This window comes from Myotis myotis, unplaced genomic scaffold, assembly GCF_014108235.1.
Source record: "Myotis myotis isolate mMyoMyo1 unplaced genomic scaffold, mMyoMyo1.p scaffold_m19_p_10, whole genome shotgun sequence".
NCBI classification, from domain to species: Eukaryota; Metazoa; Chordata; class Mammalia; order Chiroptera; family Vespertilionidae; genus Myotis; species Myotis myotis.
In genome coordinates this window covers 58,583,801-58,603,631 of record NW_023416314.1, presented here as the reverse complement: position 1 = coordinate 58,603,631, position 19,831 = coordinate 58,583,801, and the positions used below count along the sequence as shown (strand labels likewise).

General features: G+C 36.4%; 1 protein-coding gene across 2 annotated transcripts in view; it reads right to left on the bottom strand.

The window, feature by feature from the left end:
* The window catches only part of ANO3 (anoctamin 3), a 154,257-nt gene that overhangs the window by 93,606 nt on the left and 40,820 nt on the right, over window positions 1-19,831 (bottom strand). For both annotated transcript variants that reach the window (XM_036325673.1, XM_036325674.1), the window contains 6 exons: window positions 14,796-14,896; window positions 10,349-10,393; window positions 7,359-7,490; window positions 4,258-4,364; window positions 3,380-3,435; window positions 518-639 (listed from right to left, as the gene is read on the bottom strand). In XM_036325673.1, the coding sequence (XP_036181566.1) occupies window positions 518-639; window positions 3,380-3,435; window positions 4,258-4,364; window positions 7,359-7,490; window positions 10,349-10,393; window positions 14,796-14,896 (563 nt within the window). The remainder of the gene's footprint in view (window positions 1-517; window positions 640-3,379; window positions 3,436-4,257; window positions 4,365-7,358; window positions 7,491-10,348; window positions 10,394-14,795; window positions 14,897-19,831) is intronic.

The window sequence follows — 19,831 nt, the reverse complement described above, 5'->3', positions numbered from 1 at the left end:
TGTTTTCACAGGGAAGTAGATTACACAGGTTGCCTCATAAATTGCTCCTGGTTAAGTTGGGCCAGGAGGTACTGGGAGACCCCAAGGTGGAAGGAAGGGAGAAGCCATGAACTTTTCTGCTCTCTTGGTTGTCCTCAGTGCTGTCTCCAGAGCAGCCATGGTTTCTTCATAGCTCTACTCCCTACACTTCCACTTCATTACAGGTAATCTAATCATGGATTGTACAGTCTAAGTTTTAGGCACTGAAATATACTTCATTCTATTTCCCCTTCAGCTTGAGGGTAGTTAGCAATCTTCTACCATTGTTAATCTCTGGTTGTCTTATTATTCCTGTTTGATTTCTCAGCTTTCCCATCCTCTGTGTAACCTATTTCCTAAATTAAATTCCTTCAATTGAGTAGACCCATGGTGGATTATTTTTTTCTGATTGCATCTTGATGAGTAAATAAAAGTTTTCAATCTAAGAAAATGACAATAAAACAACATATATCTTCCATTATTGATCCAACCCCAATACCTGATTAAATCCAGGGGCTGGTGCTTGTACCACATTCCCCAGCGTGCCCAGCGCTCATATAATAGATGTCTGTTATTCTGAGGTCCATGTGTTTTGATGGGCTGGCTACTCTTGTAGGCTCCCTGAAACAGATGAAATAAGATAAATCGATACCCATTCTCTTACTGGAATTTGAATTACATAGGAATTGCTTTTGCTTTTTTCCCCAACATAGAGTAATTAAATAATTTATTGAAAGCTTAAGAAATTGTATATTTAGCTCATCTCTGGAATGATGATGACTTTACATATCTCTCCCTCATTAAAATATTCTGATAGCTCCTATAAAATCCTTTGTTAAATTCCTTTTCTTAAAAAATAATAGTTTATTGATTTTTAGAGAGAGAGTAAGGGAGGAAAGGGAATGTTGATGGGAGAGCTGCCTCCTGCACACCTCTCAATTGGCTGTCTCCGGCACACCCTCTACCAGGGATCAAGACCACAACCTAGGCATGTACCCTGACCAGGAATCAAGACTTAAATGTAAGACAGCAAACCATAAAAATCTTAGGAGGAATCCACAGGCAGCAAAATATCAGACATATGTCAAAGCAATATGTTTACTGACACATCTCTTAGGACAATGGAAACTAAAGAGAAAATAAACAAATGGGACTACATCAAAATAAAACGCTTTTGCACAGCAAAAGAACCCATCAACAAAACAACAAGAAAGCCCACTGCATGGGAGAACATATTTGCCAAAGTTATCTCTGATAAGGGTTTAACCTCTAAAATTTATAGGGAACTTGTACAACTTTACACAAGGAAGGTAAACAATCCAATCAAAAAACGGTCATAGGACCTAAATGGACACTTCTTGAAAGCAGACATACAGAAGGCCAAGAGACATGAAAACATGCTCAAAATCACTAATCATCAGAGAGATGCAAATCAAAACAACAATGAGGTACCATCTCACACCTGTCAGAATGATTATCATCAACAAATCAACAAATAAGTGCTGGCTAAGATGTGGAGAAATGGGAGTCCTCAACTCTTTTACACTGCTGGTGGGAATGCAGACTGGTGCAGCCTTTGTGGAAAAACAGTATGGAGTTTCCTCAAAAAATTAAAAATGGAACTCCCATTTGACCCAGTAATTCCACTCCTAGGAATATACCCCAAGAAGTCAGAAACACCAATCAGAAAGAACATACACACCCCTATGTTTAGAGCAGCACAATTTATAATAGCTAAGATTTGGAAACAGGCTGAGTGCCCATCAGCAAATGAGTGGATTAAAAAACTGTGGTACATCTACTCAATAGAATGCTGTACTGCTGTGAAAAAGAAAGAGCTCTTACCATTTGCAACAGCATGGATGGACTTGGAGAGCATCATGCTAAGCGAAATAAGCCAGTCAGAGAAGGATAAGTATCACATGATCTTACTCATTTGTGGAATATAATGAACAATATAAACTGATGAACAAAAATAGATTGAGAGACATAGAAGCATTGAACGGACCATCAAACCACAGATGAAAGGCAGGAAAAGATGGACCATGGTGGGGGAGCGGGGGGGTTTGGGGGGCAGGAGTAAGAGATCAACCAAAGAATTTGTATGCATATAAGCATAACCAATGGTCACAAACAATGGGGGGAGGGGTGAAGGCCAGGTCTGGGGAGTGTGGGCAGACTGGGAAAGAGGACAATGGGGGACAGGGGGACATATGTAATACTTTCAACAATAAAGAATTTTTTAAAAAGAGAGAGAAACAAGGGATAAAAGCCATAAAAAAACAAAAACCAGCATCCACTTGGTACAAGATGACGCCTAACCCACTGAACCGTACCAGCAGGGCTTTAATTCCTTTTTAAACCAATGAGGTTTCTTTTAACTTAAAGTAAACTAGACTTTACTGTTTGGAATCTAAGGTCTATTAATAAACACAATAACTTTACCATCATTGAGAGAAAATGGAGTGCGGCTTCCCAGGCTCAAAACTGTAGCTTTCATATTTAACATTTCTATGCCTCAATGACATTTACAAAATGGAGTTAATATCATTGTCTATCTCAAAGATTTTCTGCAAGGATTGAATGAGATGATCCATAAAAGACATTTGGCTCAGTACCAATTAGTAAGTGCTCAACACATTTTATCTGTTATGAATTGTGCGGTTCTGCGAATTCCTCAGGCTCAAAGGTTCCTCAGGCAAAGGCTGTAAGTCCTTGGATTTGTACACAGAAGAGTGACTAGATCTGAAAGTGCAGAAATGAAACCTCTAATGATCCCATTCTTATATTAAAATGCAAAGTTGCCTTAAAATTAAAACAATGTGTATGTATGGGTGCGTGGGAGGGGGTTAAAACTAATTCAAATTGAATTCATGACTCAGCAGGCAAAGCCCACCATAGTTTAGAACAGGCTCTCCTACTTAAAACTAGTAGAGAAGTAATATCAGGCAGAGAATCAAGTACCTAATGTGCTGTAGGGTTTTTTTGTGGGTTTGTGTTTGATTTTCAGGTATCCAAAAGTAGTTTGCACAAACCAGGAATCTGCCCTGTTTGGGAGTGGTGTGGTTCCCAGATGGTCTCTGTGTTGGAATAGAGGGCAGTAACCAGAGTGGCCAAGTAATGTCCATAAGTTTCCTTCAAGGCTGGGATTCCTGATGAGGGAAAATTGCAGGAGGATTCTGGGCAGGGGAACCAGTGTAGAGACAAAATGTAATGGGGGTTTCAGAAAAGACCAGGGCCAGTCATTGACTGAACCCTCCTGGGAGAGAGAAGCCAGATTTAAATAAAATTTTAAAAAAATGGGAGCAAGCACTGAGCATGAGAACATTTTTTTTTAATGGAAATTATATTTTAAAATTACCTCATGCGGGGGGAAAGCTGCTATATATGAGCCATTGTTTATCAGTTTACAGATACCTGAAAAGAGAAGAAATCAACAGTTCTTGAGTTTGTTTAAATGAAGACTTCCTTCTGCAGCAACATACTTAACTTTGAAAATTAAGTTAATTTGAAAACTGAAAATAACCCAAATGCCTTCCATAACCACCATCACCTATAAGGACAGCGAGGCTTTGAAAGAGATTGATACTAAGAGTTGAATTCTATCCTTACAACATTAATTGATGGAAATTTGCAGGGTGCCAACATACAATTTCACTTTGCTACATCATGAAATGGGGGGAATATTAATATTTACTCACATGAGCTCACATGAGCCTGGAGTAACTTTTCTTTTTACTAAAAAACTTAGTCAGAAAATTGGAAGAATTCCTTACCCCTTAAGATATCTCAAAAGAATATTTATTAGTGTTGAGAAATCTTTGAATTATTTCATTTTTAATAGATTATGTGGATGTAGCCTAATTTATTTGTCAGTTCCTAATGATGGACAGTTAACGTACATCTAGTTTTATTATATTACAAAACCACAATGAACAAATGTCTTTGTATATTGTTATTAAAAGTCTGATTATTTCCTTGGGATAAATTTCAAGAATACAATTTCTGTTCTAAAGCATTTGCACAGTTGGCATTTTGATACATATGGCCAAGTGTTCTTCAAAGATTTTGTTTTATTTCGTTTTATTGAAAGGCTGAAAACAGAATGTTTAGAATTTGTGCTCAATGTGTTATATATTCATATTTAATGCATGAAGGCAAAACTTCAGTCAAATATTTCTGGGTAATATCAGTAACAGCAAATTCAACTTTCTCTACATTTTCCATTAGCATTCTTACCCACTTTTGATATTCCATTTTCATATTTGGTGTGCTGAAGCATGTGGTAGACTATCCTGCTTCGAGTAGCATTGCTGAAGAAGGTGTCCTTATTGTTTATTATGAAGCTGTTAAGATAAGGGCATCCATTTTAGTATTCAGGGCAGAGCACAGAATCCAGCAACAGTAACAACTTCCTGAGAAGTCATCCATCTGTTTTCTCCTTTAAACGAATGCATGTGAAGTAGAGCAAATCAGAAGAGAAACCACCTTCTTAAAAAGATCAATTGGCAGAGAAAAATAAGCATAAATCATACAGAGTATAATCAAATATGCACTTTAATATCGTTTGGTTTATAAGAAAGCCTGGATGTCCTCATATTAGTTGTTTGGCATCGAACGAGGAGAGAACAGAGTTTCCATGGGCTCCCATCTATTTTAATTATGCAATGTAATTTCAAACAGAGCACATTAAAAATTCATGTAATTCCCCACGCCACACAATCCAAGCTAGCTTTTTTTTTTTTTTATAAAACATTAGCGGCAAGCAATAGTCCTTCCTTCCCTTCATGCCCTATTCTGTCCCTACAAAGGGAGAGTTGCAAGGAGAAACTGCCTAAGAGTCAGTGATGAAAGAGCAAAAGGGCGACTCTAGGAGGGAAGGAAGGGCCTGTTTCAGCATTTACTTTATGATATCCTGGGAACCTCAAAGAAAAAAAAAAAAATGGAAGTGTCCTGGTCCTCACTCAACTGCTGACAAGTTTTGTTTCAGTTGCTTTTTTTGGTGAATGATAAACCACCATTTTCTCAGACTCTTAGATCTGAAGTATTGGGTCTTCTATGGTCCTTGATTTCTTTTTATCTATATTCAAACAGTTGCCAAACAAAGTAACTTTTATAACTAAACTGAGTCTCTCTTGGTTTCCATACACATCTTGCTTTGGATCTCATAGCGTCTTGCATAGGTTATGAAAAGAATGCCCCCTTTACCCCTAATCAGCCATGCATTTTTAATGCACAGCTCTGACCCCTAGAGAGCTCCTACTATTAACCTGTCAGCAGCTCTCCAATATTATTTTCCTCGGAGGCTCTCTGTTCTTGCATTTCAACCTCCCCCCTTGGTTTTACTTCTTATAGGTCTGGCTTCTTGTATCTGTTAGTTTGTCAAAGTGTAGAACTTATCACCTCAGAGTCCCATCTTTTTTACCTTGAGATTTTTCTCTGTTTCTCATATCTGTTCCCCTACTCTCACCACCTCCTTCCACATTTTTAGTGGCTTGAAAAGAACTAGCTTTTCATAAAAGTTTCCTGGGTCTTCTCCTCTGGATGTAGCTTCTCCCTCTCACAAAAGTGTGTGCATTTTACTTGCCATTCCTAATGCATTACTTTTACTCTGCCCTGTATTATGGTAATCTGTATACCTGTCCATGTTATTAGACTCAGAGTCCTTCCAATATTCTGCTATTGTGCTATTTATTGTTGTACTTAGATGCACCGAGTTAACAGTTCTGTGTCCTGTTAATGATAAGAATCAGAAGGAATATCCACCAAATATTTTACCATCAGATTGATTCAGAATTCCCTGAACACATATTTTTTTAGCAGATAAATTCCTTTTCTATGAAAGTACATTACAAATAAAGGAAACAGATAATGTATAAGTAAATAAATCAGTTACATAATTTCAGAAATTGCTATGAAGAAAAATGAAACTGCCTAATGGCATAGAGAATGACTGGGGCAAGGGGACTATAGATAAGATTTTCAGAGAAGGTCTCTCTGAGCTGATGACTTTGATAAGATAGCTGAATGATAAGAAGGGATATTCCATGTAAAGAGAACAGCAAGAACAAAGACTCTAAGATAGACTTAAGGTTGAGCTTTTGATGGGTGGAACCAAAGCATGTGACCTGAAAGTCAGTAAATGGTGTGGAAATTGTAGAAGATGAGGTGATAGTGTTGGGAGGGACCACAGCATTTATGGTCACATGGTAAAAATGTGCATTATATGATAAGTGTAAATGGGAGGCCATTGGGGTGGTATTAAGCAAGACAGTTTCATGATCTAATTGATATTTTTCAAAGATCACCTTAGTTTCTTGGGTTCAAAGAGAAATGGCAGGCTTTTTGTTGTTTTAATTTTTGTATCACAGAGCCTGAAAAAGTATGGCAAAAAGCTAAAAGTACAATGTCTTTCTAAATTTGGAATTCATTTGGATTTACACTGCTTCCTCCACTTCTTAGCTGGAATTAAAAAGAATGCTTCTAAATCTGCCTCTAAGAGTAAATAATAACATAAATATTTAGAAAGAGGGGTTTCCCATTGATTACTGGTTCTGTTACATGTTTAGTGGCCAGGAATTCTGGTTCATCCTGCCTCTCAACATCCTACATCCCAGAAGATGTCAGTCCCAAACTGCGTATAGCAAATTGATCTTGCAGCTATAGACTTACGTATGCTGTGCATTTCTCCATCTTTATGTGTATACTATTGTGTTTAATTGTTAACTTAAGATTTTTGACCCAGTAGCCTGGAAGAACTGTGAAAGCAGGGACTATATCATAACCTCATGCTGAGTCATGTAGAAACTTAATAATGGAATAAATAAATGAGTAGAGATATGTTGGTAGTTAGACAAATAGATAGGCTTGTAAAAATTGCTAAAAAAATCATACTCACCTTAGTTTAATAAAATTATACTACAATGGATTAAATTAATATATACAATTAATTAAGTGTAATTATAAATATAATTTAATTAGAAAAATCCATTATTCAAGGATGTTATTTAATAACAATTCTATTATTATCATCATTTTTGTTACTTTAACTGAGTGACTTACTAACCATAATAATTATTTTGAAAGAATTGGGAGCTAGCTCAATCCATGAGTTTACTAGTACAATTAATCATTCATTACTGGAATGTCTCCACAACAGAGTTGATAATTAATCATGTTCACTGAGTTTCATTCTAAGTGTGCATTTTAATAAAATGATACATTCTCTGACTTATTTGGAAAACAATGGAACTGGTCCCAGCTATGTTTATTCTATCAACAACTTCCAGATCACGACAGATACCAAGGCAGGTCGTGGGAGAAAACAGATGGGGACTCACTGGTGAATCCGTGCACGGCTGAAGGGGCCAGTGTAGCAGTCTGACTCCTCCAGGTCTGGAAAAGCTGACTTGTCCAGAACCATTGGGTTTTGGGACATCCATTTTTTGAGTCTTCTAAAATAATTGTGCATACTGGAACAAAGCCACATGTTAGAATTAGATTAGGCTGCATTCCAGGGTAATGCCTACCTTCCACTGCCATTCCAAAAATGACTTCTCAAAAGACATAAACACACTCACACTCACAACCACACACATGCAGGAAAGAAATCTGAATTAAAAGGTCAAAAGAACTTGGTGAGAGCCCCAACTGTACCACACCAGCTGCGAAGGTTGGGGGATGAGGCATGGGTGGTGGGGAGCAGTGACGATGGAGTCATTGATTTTTCCTGATCTCCAAACAGACATCTGTTGCTATTTTAACATGCAGCATTTTACCCTTCTGCAAGTCTCTGTAAGAAAGATACCTGTTTATCAGAAAACCCACAATGTGTTCTGCTGCCCTGAAGGGTCATTTTGAAGATGCTTTGTTAATTGAATGCGAAAGTGCAGTGCCAAATGATAAATAGCACCAATAATAAAATTGTAACTACTGCCTATCAACCTGTCTATAGAAATGATGAACTTCAAAAGCTGGATAAGTGCCTGTACATTAATTATCCCCTCATGTTTATTGGCTAAAATATCTTTGCACAAAACACCTTTCCCAATTCAAGAAAGAATAAGCACAATTGAATCAAAGTATACATGATTGATTTTTCCCCTTTCCAACTATCCACAAATTGGTTTTGTAATTTTGTAACAATGATGATCACCCCCTCCACACACACACATCTTAATTTTCTTCTCCAGATGTATTTTTTAAAAATCAAGATAATTCATTTTCTCAATTGAAAGTCTAAACTAAAGCAAATAACATGATATTCTTTTTTGAGTTTAATATGTAATATATTTTCATAATCACCTTTCCTATTTATTAGCTACCCACCCCACATGCATCCACAAAGTAAAGGAACATAGAGAATATTTGTGAAAAGTAAATTGTAAGGAGGTTTGACTATGGTCATGCTTAAAGGACTTTAATGGTCATTTGAAATAACTTATAACTGAATTTTTATTTCATGAAATAAAAAAATACAAAATATAATAAAACATAGGACACACAGTAGAGTTTTCATTTTTCTAGTTTACTTTTAAATTTGACCAAAATAGAAACATTTTTTTCCCCACTACTAAAAATGTGCCCTGGTTGGGTGCTTGGTTGGTTGGAACTTTGTCCTGTACACCAAGAGGTGGTGGTTTGGATATGGTCAGGGCACATACCCAGGTTGTGGGTTCAATCCTGTCTGGGCGTGTGCAGGAGGCAACCAGTAGATGTTTCTTTTGCACATCTATGTTTCTCTCCCTCTCTCTTTCTCTCCCTTCCTCCCTCTAAAAAAATAATAAAAATATTATAAAAATAAAATGTTTCTTTAGGATTTAATATACACAGATTTATTAGCTATTCTAAACACATTTATGCTAAAACTAAATTATGACAGTACTACATAAATAGACATCTGTTGCTATTTTAACATGCAGCATTTTACCATTCTGCAAGTCTCTGAAAGAAAGATGCCTATTTATCAGAAAACCCACTAATTACACAGCAGAAAAATCTCACTAATTCTATAGAGCATATGAAAACAAACCCAGACATTTAGCAACATGTCCAACATTGAGCAGGCACATGCAGAAAAAAAGAAAAACCTGCAGTTGTAAATTTATAAATTACAATATTCCAATGACTTTGGCTTTATTATGCAAAAATAACTTTGGAAATTTGTTACACAGACCAGGACCAAATAGGAACAAGGGCAATGATCAAAGCCCATTCTAAATCCAAGCATGCTAACCGGACAACAAAAACCTGACTTGGCTGAAGATCATCATTAACAATCGTTTTTTAAAAAAGTGATTTGAATACTGATTCCTTTAGTACTTGTTTAATATTATGTTTCCTTCCCCATGATTTACTTATCTTGTTACCAATCATGACCACATCTATAAGACACCAATATTCCCCTATTTTAAAACTGAATTTTTTTCTATTGTAAAGTTCTAAATTATATTCAGCCATTTTCTTGGTAAAAGAACTAGATTTACTGAATCCTTTCCTAAAATGGGCTGATATTTGCACTATATGCTTCGGTTTCTGTCATCTGACTTGTAACATCCTGCAATACTATTCAATAGAGCATACTCTACCACATTCACATTTTGTTTTTGGTAATTGATTATTTTACAATGAACAGAAAAACAGCCAAGTGTAAGGAGCCTTTTGTTTTAGTGTTCAGTAAAGGCGAAATCATTTCCTCTGGCAAAACAGGGTCAGGCATTCAGGTGGGATAATTTCTTCTCTTTCAGGCTTGTAGTTTAATTAATTCCTTTGTCATAGCTACTGTTACCCAAAGAGGCAAGAGATGAAACACTTTGAAAAGAAGATTGTTTTAAGGCTAGGATAAGAAAGATTCAGGTGGTGGAATAGAGTAGGTCTTTGATTGAAAATGTGCTGCATGGCAATTCGATTCACCGCTGTGAATGCTGGGCTTTCCTTTACCACCTGTCAAATAAGAGATTTGGATCATCTGATCCAGAAGGTCTCTGTTGGGTCTGTTGTATTACTCTACTGGGTCAAACATTTACCTATAAATCTGGTTTTATAACTATTTCTAAAAGTAAAATCTCCTAAGATGGGAGATATAATTGCAATTATGTCAAGTGAGGATTGCAAGAATGTCAATGGTGCATAAAAAAAAAAAACCCATTTACCTGTTTTTAAACATTGTTAAATTTAGCACAAGTCATTTTTGAAATCTCTTAAATAAATCAATAAAGTGTGTTTTTTCCCCTTAAAATTACAACTGCTGATAAGGGTAATTGAATGTATTTCTATGCCCCCCCCCCCAATAACAAATTAGTCATAAACAAATTAGGCATCACCCACCAACCTGCCCGTTGATTTGCTCCGAGGGTCAGTGTAGTAGGATCTTTTCCTGAAAAATAATACACATCAGCTGGGGAAAGTCAAATGAAAATAGTGAAACCAGTGAATGACAACATTCAATCATATTGAGCATTTCAATATTCCAACTTCCAAAAGCTTAAGAAAGACATAAAATCAGCCAGTATAGTAGGACAGAATGTGGAATCTCAGATAGAAGGCAGAGGTGGATGGATGGGTGGGAAAAGAGTAACCAAATACTTTATATGCAGATATATATATATATATATATATATATATATATATATATATATATATATATATAACCCATGGACACAGACAACAGTGTGTTGAAGGCCTGGGGCAGAGGACGGACTAGAAGAGGTCAATGGGGAAAAAAAAGTAACATCTGTAATACTTTCAACTTTAAAGATAAAATTTTTAAAAGTAGAAATAATTTTGAATTTACATTGTTTTAATTTCAGAATCTAAATTACTAATAACAAAACCACTTTTATAAATCAATAAATCACTTTAGAATTCTGATTTTTAATTCTATTTTTTAAAGGTTTCACTTCTGCTACACAATGCATATTAACTGGATCATTTGTTATATGAAGTCATCCATCTATTCATCCATCTATACAAATGTATATGTAATGAATATTTCTGATTTTGCAATCAGTAATAAGGTATAACCTTTAAAGATTTTGTAAATAAAGAGGTTCTTTCCCTCAGAGAGCTTCCTTTACCATTGAGGAGACAAGTGGTAGTTACAATGAAATGTGACCCTGCAGGATAACAGAGTGCTGTGGACGTTCCCAGGAAGGGATCCCAACGGTTTCTGTAGATGGAGGAGAAAGGAGACAGGGAAGGCTTTCCGGAGGATGTGTTGTCTGTTTGGAATCTTGAAGCATGAGTGGGAATAGTCCTCTGAGTGAGTACTGGGGGCACGGCATTCTGGCCCGCATATGAAATGGTTATGGGAGCAAGATCAAACGTTGTTAAGGTTCAGGAACTGCGATTAATTTGGTAACCACTGGAGTATAAATTGCAAGTTGAGGATCATTTATTGACTGTACTATTTGGGTACAGAACTTTATTTTTTCCTTTGAAAAGAGTCTGCTAATTTCCACCTTGGATTTATCTACCTATCGACCCACCTATTACAACAACCACTCAAAATTAACCATAAGTAATTATATCAATACTGTTTCCAACCAGTGTTTCACAGAGCCAGGTGGCCACATGTGGAGATGACTGTGGGGCCGAGTGAGGAGGGCAATCACATGGCTGGGACCCAGGACCCCCCTCTCCTGTCAAACAGAACTACTCCACTGTGATCTATTCTACATATTGGGCTTCCTATATGTTTTTACGTTATTTTATTTTTTTGAGTAAAGAATCTTTTGCATTCAAAAAGTGATCGGAATTTAATCCTAATTGTGATTAAAAAGGAAGATTGTTCTTCCATCTAGAAAGAAAAGATTGTTCTTAATAATTTTTAAGTATTCCCCCAAACTTTCTATATTTAAAATATTTGTGGGAGGAGAAGCTTGAGGAAAAATGTAAGGTTGGCCCCATCTGGGAACTCACCCTGAGAAGCTACAGGATGACTGAATCATCCTAAAATATGTTTGAAACTTCTAATGTGAAAGTGGGCTAAGAATGAATAGGCAACACCTCTGAATCAAGAGAAAAATAATAAAATCAGGACTTGATATTTCTAGACTATAGAGGAGACAGATTAAGTCCTTCCTGATAGAATAAAAACTGGAAAATGTAGATTATTTTAATTCTCTGAAATATTCTTGGTTAGTTTTAAAACATTAAGTCCAATATGTAGGCCATATTTACTTTGGACAAATAGTCAAGTAAAGAATTAGCTAGAAAATATAGTACATACAATTCTGTACACACATTCAAGCTGAAAATTAGATAAATTTCTCAAAATTCATGTTTATTCAATAAGTTAGCTGAAAAATTTGCAAATAGGTTTATAATTCTAATATCATTTTCCTAAATAGATTAGCCAAACATAGGTAACATTTTTATGCATAAATCCTTAAAAAGAGATATGTATTTTTTCTATTTAAGTTCATTGTTATTCTTGTATATTTTAATTTTAAGACAGTATACTAGTATATGTTCTTAAATGTGAGAACACTTGCCTAGCCATTGTGGTTCAGTGGTTGAGCATCAACCTATGAACCAAGAGGTCATGGTTCTATTCCTGTTCAGGGCACATGCCTGGGTTGTGTGTTCGATCCCTAGTGGGGGGCATGCAGGAGGCAGCCAGTCAATGATTCTCTCTCATTATTGATGTTTCTCTCTCTCTCTCTCTCTCTCTCTCTCTCTCTCTCTCTCTCTCTCTCTCTCTCTCTCTCCCCCCCCCCCCCTTCTTCTCTTGGAAATCAATACAAACATATAAAAATATATTTTTAAAATGTGACAGTTGGAAACTGAATTGGCCATCATGAAAGCACTTGGCCATGTAGTTTATGCTTGACTAGCATTCTCTTTTTAGAAGCTGAGAACTACCCCAAATTTCAGGAGTATCATAAATAAATGAGTGGTTAGTTATTAAATAATTAGTTAATGCTGCATCTATGATTTAAACTGATCTGGAATGATGTTTCCAAAGAACTCTGTGTTCCAGCATTTCTCCAGCTATTTTCCCAAGAACACCATTCATATTACAATGTTTAAAAATCCATTATCATTTGGGAAATATTGCTCTATATAACTGCTTTTTGAAAGTTATAAAAAATATATAGCTGTAAACATATTAAAATCTCTGAGACATTTCTTTCTCACCTGCATCAGAATAATTTGAGATGTTTGTTACAAATGTATATACCCAATCATATCCTAGCCTTAATACACCAGAACTCTGGTGTGGGTTCCATGAACCTTTATTTTTACAATTTCCCAGGTGATTTTGAAGAACTTTGACTGAGAACGAGAACCAGTTGTCTAAAAATTCCTAAAGTGAAGAAACATTGTGTAGCTCAGAAACTCAGAAGCATATTTGGTCACAGCATATTTTTCTACTAAGAGCCTGTGGTACACTTTGATACACTTTGGGAAATGTTGCATATTTTCTAATATATTATTATTAAATCATGAGAATTTCAATGGTGCTTTCCAAAAGTTTCACAATGCAGTATTTTTTGAAAAACATTATAAAAGATGAAATTTTCAGTCAGACTAGCATTGCTCAGCAGTTGAGAGTCGACCTATGAACCAGGAGGTCACAGTTCGATTCCCTGTTGGGGCACATGCCTGGATTGTGGGCTTGATCTCCATTAGGGGGCATGCAGGAGGCAGCCAATCAGTGATTCTCTCTCATCATTGATGTTTCTCTCTCTTTCTCCCTCTCCCTTCCTCTCTGAAATCATTAAAAATATTTTTTAAAAAAGGTGAAAATTTCAGACACAACATCAAGAAAAAGAGATGCTAAACTGCATAGGTTTTATGGTTTTTATATTTCTTTCTTCAGATGTATCAGAACTCTTCTCTCAAATACACCATTACCAGGAAATAAAAAAATTAATATCATTTTTTAAAAAGTAAATAGCATAAGACTTAAGGATGTCAGCACTCTTAACAGAGTTGGCCTCTTCCATGTTATCAGGTGTGAGAAATATCTCCATATTTATGACTTGCACCCTTACTCTTCTTTCATTTTTATTAACTAGATGCCTGTTTTAATGGTACCTTGTTACTCTGAACCTATTAAAACATTCTTAGCAGCTGATAAAGCACATTGAGCTCCAAGTAAATGTAAATGTTCATATCTTCGATGTGAGTTAACACTTTGTGCATAGTAGGAACACTGTTGAATTTTATTTTGAGAAATGATGAAGGAAGGTGAAACATTCTGCATATAATACAAGATACACAATATCAGAAAACATTCCTGTTCAATATTTGCTAACCTATAGGAAGGACTGAAAAATCTTTGAACTGAGCAGGCATCTTATTTCTATTTTCCATTGTTACTGAGGGCAGAGCTAAGAAACCATCTGGTTGAATTGCAACTAAGGGATGATTCTTGCTAACCAATATCCAGAGAACACTGCATTTGTATACATAAGGATGGTACATTCTACACTGTCTTCCTTCCACAAAAATAATAAGAGTTCTATCTCACATGGAATAAGAAGTGAGATTGATGTTGGGAATTATGTTATCAGTTAAAATTTGAAAACGACTGTTTTCCTCTCCCTCTAGGCAAGTCCACCAAGCAATGATATAAAGTATCTAAGGAAGCAGAAAGTTTACCACATTAGAGAAAGATACCAGAAAAGAGAAAAAGTGTCCAATATTATCCAACCTTTGGAAGAAAAAGCATTTCCCTTGTTGAAATGGTTACATTTATTGCCCTAAGGTCTTGCAAAATGACCAATCCTAATATACACTTAGAGAGATGAAATAAAATTGGAAAGTACCTGAAGGGCATCCTGATATTCAGCCTCTCTGCATACTTGCACAACGTGTCCCATGGAATGTGAATTTTAATAAACATGATATCAGCATTTGCAACGGCTGGCTGCAAAGAACAGCAGGACAGGCACCATTACTGAGAGTCAGAGCGGGTGATATTATGGGACAATTTGATTTGAGAGAAAAGAACATTGTACTCTTGTCTATACATGAATCATTGTCATGAATTTAAAAGTAATTTATATGAATAGCACTTCTTAGTGCATACAAATCTTAAGTAAAAATCTAATAATGAATTATATACAAGGAACAATCATGATATGAGTTAGTGCATTTTCTCATGTTAATCATTATCAAAATCCAGAATCCCCAATGAGAAAAATTAGGAGCCAATTAGGAATCTAAATTATTCTTGTTGGATACTTTGTCAAGTTCCTCTCTTTCTTGCTCACAAGTCATTCATTAATTCATTCACTGATTCTTTGAGCATATTTTATTGAGTAATTATCACTTGTTCGTTACTATAGAAATCCTGGCGGGGGAGGGGAATGAGTATAAATCCTACAAGTCCATTACCTTACAAAAATGTGTACCTTGGCCTAATTCTTCAGAAATCTCAAAATTGGATCCCATTGTTCTGAATATTTTGCTCATATCATTAACAAAGAATCAGATACCTCTTTGAGCCCACTAGTCATCAAGATTCTTAGATGTGGTCCAATAGTCTAAAATAAGTCTATTAATAATTGACCCAGGGGATTGTCAAGGGCGGGGGGAAAAAAGGGACACATATGTAATACCCTTTGTAATACTTTAAGCAATAAAACAATAAAAAAATAAAACAAGTAGAGAGAAACCATAAGTTCCAGAAGATTTAAAGAAAAAAAAAATAATTGACTACTCTGGTATTATATATTATTCACATTCATATTTTGCTTTAAAAATTAAATCTAGACAGTTATTTTCTGAAGCTCCTACTATATCTGAGGACCAAAGAGCTAAGAAAAAGTTTGTCACCATGTGAGTAGTGAATCCCACAGTGCTTCTCCTCCTTGTGATTGGAGGAGCTGAATATAGATAAAGGAAGAACTGCTATCTGTTCCCATTTAGACACAACTGCCAGGTTAGACACAGTGGGACTCCATTTGGTTAGCATTGTTCATTTGCATTTCACTAGATGGAACTTCTCAAGAAACATACCAATCTTAAAAACTCTAAAGTAAGGAAGAAATTTATTGGTTTAATTTAAAATCATATAGCTCTTAAAATGAAACTGTAAAATTTTATATTCATCTATTCACAAAGCCCTCTATTTTAGATATGGCTAATTTCACAAGTTTGCCAGAACAATATTTCCAATTTATATTAGCAACATTTTTAAACAGGATTATTCAAAAGCAATGAGACATTCATTGGGTTAACACTCTGATGTAGAAGGCAGCCTCACCACTGATGGCATAAGGCAGGCACTGTTACAGACTAGCATTTGCCAAAGTTTGTTCAAAGAGTACAGTATTATGAAAAAAAGAGGTGTGTGTGTGTGTGTGTGTGTGTGTGTGTGTGTGTGTGTGTGTGTTTGGGGGGTGTATCCAATGGTCAAGTTTGTTCTAGGTTTCTTACTAGAAAACTTGTGAGACAATTTAATATGCATGTAGTTGCTAAAAATATACAAGTTGAAAAAAGTAATCTGAATGTCCAAATTTTGGACCATGATTTCTTCTCTCTCTCATAGCTTATTGAGGTATTTTGCAAATCGCCATGGGAAAAGCAGTAAAAAATACTTTCGCCTGAGTACAATTTCCAAGGACCTTCCATACTTGGCATATGTTTATTTTAAATAAAAGCAAAGAATGAGAAGATACTAATTTATAAATGTTCAATAAATGAATGGATGTAACTTATTTTGAGTACCTTCTTTATAACTTGTACCTAAGCATGAGATAGTGGAGATAAGAAAGCAATTACTAAGCCAGAATGGTTCTGGAAGAGGTGCTACATGAGGAACCAAATTAGCATCATGAATAGATGGCTTAGCACTGATTAATTTATTCCAATCAACCTTTAAATGTGAAATAATCTAATGCACCTGAAGGGGTGCTTTAGAGGGATGTTTCTGCATTAACTCTATCACCAATGAGTAAAATGTCAAGCTAACAGAGCAAGAACATTTCTCATTTTGTATGTCTTAATTTTAAATATAGATCTTTTCAAGCAGCATGAACTATCTTTTTTTTATAATTCCCTCAACATAATTTCTCTTTTTTTATACCTTTATTTAAAAAAAAAAAAAAGGGAGTTTCACTTTCTTGTAGCTACTGAGCAGGGTTTGGTGAAGGGATGGGGTTGGCATGGAGAAACATTACTTTCTTCCTTGCAATCAAAAGTTCCCAATCTGGCAGTGTTCTGTGTGGCTCTGGGGAAAGCAGGCTTTTCTGAAGGAACAAAATACCAATTGCCCTCACACTTCACATTATTATTTAATTACTAGTGGGCAAGTGCATGAAATTCATGCATGGGGTGTGTGTGTGTAGGGGTTCCCTCAGCCCAGCCTGCACCCTCTCCAATCGGATATCCCTCTCACAATCTGGGACTGCTGGCTCCTAACTGCTCACCTGCCTGTCTGCCTGATTGCCCCTAATTGCCTCTGCCTGCCTGCCTGATTGACCCTAACCTCTCTGCCTGCCAGCCTGATATTGCCTCTAAGTGCTCTCCCCGACTTGATTACTCCTAACTGCCTCTGCCTGCCTGATAGCCCCTAATTGCCCTCCCCTGCCAGCCTGATCTTGCCCCCAACTCCCCTCCCCTGCTGGCCTGGTTGCCCCTAACCCCCTGCCAACCTGATCTCACCCCCAGTTGCCCACCCTTGCTGGCTTGGTTGCTCCCAACTGCCCTCCCCTGCTGGCCTGATTGCCCCCAGCCCCCTGCCAGCCTGATGACCCCTAACTGCCTCTGCCTTAGCCCCCACCACCATGGTTTTGTCCGGAAGAAAGTTGGACATCCGGAAAAAGGTCGGTTGACCCGGTCTAATTAGCATATTACCCTTTTATTAGTATAGATAGATTATATAGGATAGGATTGCTTGTGACAGGCAGAAAGGGGACACTGAAGTGGTGAAAATAGGGGGAAAAGCCTTTTTCAGCAGGTGGAGATGCTCTTGGTAGACAAAAAAAATAATCCCTATATTTGGACTGATAGCGAGTCATATGCACTAGACTGCCAAACCGGTCATTAAAAAAGTGAACTGCTTTGTTACATCTTACACCAAACAGCTTTTGCCCTTAAAACCCCTCCTCAGCCTCCACCTTGGTTTCTGCCTTCACAGTTCACCCAGAATGGGTTCTGATTGGTCGGTTTCTGTGCTAGTCAGCGTCAACAGCTCCGCCTCCTAGGCAGCCATCTTGTGAGGGTGTGAGGATTAATTAGCATATTACCTCTTTATTATATAGGAATTACATCCAAAATTCCCAAGAGGTAGAGCATTCACTCTTGAGAGAGGAGGAAATTTAAAAATTGTTTCTATAAAGTCACTCTGGCTAGTTGGTGGCAGATAACTAAAATAAAATAAAATGGGGTTGCTCATGGTATTAAGTCTAAGATAAAGACAAATTGCTGATATATTCTGGGAATGTATTTGGATAACAAAGAACCTACGCTGACAGGTACAGATCACATACCTATTTATCTATGTGACCTTCCAATATGCATCATATCTGTTCATGATATGATTATCTAACAACTGTTCACATCAACATACAATTTAATAAGGATATGAGACCTATTCAGTGCCAGGCTCTACGCTTAGCTCTATTAAATATAAATTTAAAAAATGAGGACTGTTCACTAAGAAATACTCCCATTTTTTAGCTAAAAATCCAGCCTTGCAGACATTTTCACTTCAGTGTCCCCTTTCTGCCTGTCACAAGCCCTAAATACTTTCAATAATATTGATTAAAGTTAAGTTGCCACCAAAGGCCATAGCTTTTAATAGTAGAAACTTTGACAGAAAACAAATGTTTATGATAATGCAAATTCTCAGTTTGGTAGTTCAAATAACTGTATTTACAAAACTTTTAGTCATCAGTAAAAATAAGAAGCTTTAAACTAAATATATACTTAGATTCTATTTTGTCATCATAGAGGTAAGTTTCTTTCTAAGTCTGTTTGCTTAGAAGGGCAGTACACTTCTTCATGATGCTGCTGTTTTTTAACAGTGTGTCTGGCAGAATTCTAACAAGTTCTCCAAGACCCTTGTCCTCTGTGGCTGTCCTTGTCCCATACAATCCTGGGGACATATGAATAGGATGGGATATTCATTCCCATAATTGGGTTTGTTATATGTCACATTTGCTGTTAAGAAAAATAAATGATCCTCCATGGCAGATAAGCCCCTAAAAGGAACTGAACTCTTCCTGGCAAAAAGATTCAAAATAGGAGAGGGACACAGTGAAGTGAAGATTCTCCATCATTGGTTTTGAAAATGGAGGTGGGGAGCCATGTGAAAAGGAATGAGAATGGACTATAGGAGCTGAGAACAGTCCCTGGCTGACAGCCAGCAAGGAAATGGGAACCTCAGTTGCACAACCATAAGGAATCAGATCCTACCACGACCACATAAGCTTGAGAATACCTGGAGCTCCAGGTGAGAATACAGGCTAACACACTGATGTGAGTCTTGTGAGAAACTGAACTATGTGTTAGTAAGTGGCTTTTGTTTTAAGCTGCTAAATGGGTGGTAATTTGTAAAGCAGCAATAGGGACTCAATACAAACAGTATTAAAATATTTTAAATTGAAACCTTAAGGCAATCATTTGTATGATATAATGTTAAAATGCTTTTTATAGAGATATGCTTTTGTTCACTCAAACTGCATTTGTCACAGCAGGCTGATTTTTACACACTAACATTGGGATAATTCATCGAGTCCTAATTAACTCAACCATTAGACATCAATGTCATTACTTTTAGAATTAGAAACATAAGTAAAGATAAACCTTTTGCAAAAATATCTTTGACAAGAAATAGTTGTAGAAAATTGACTTT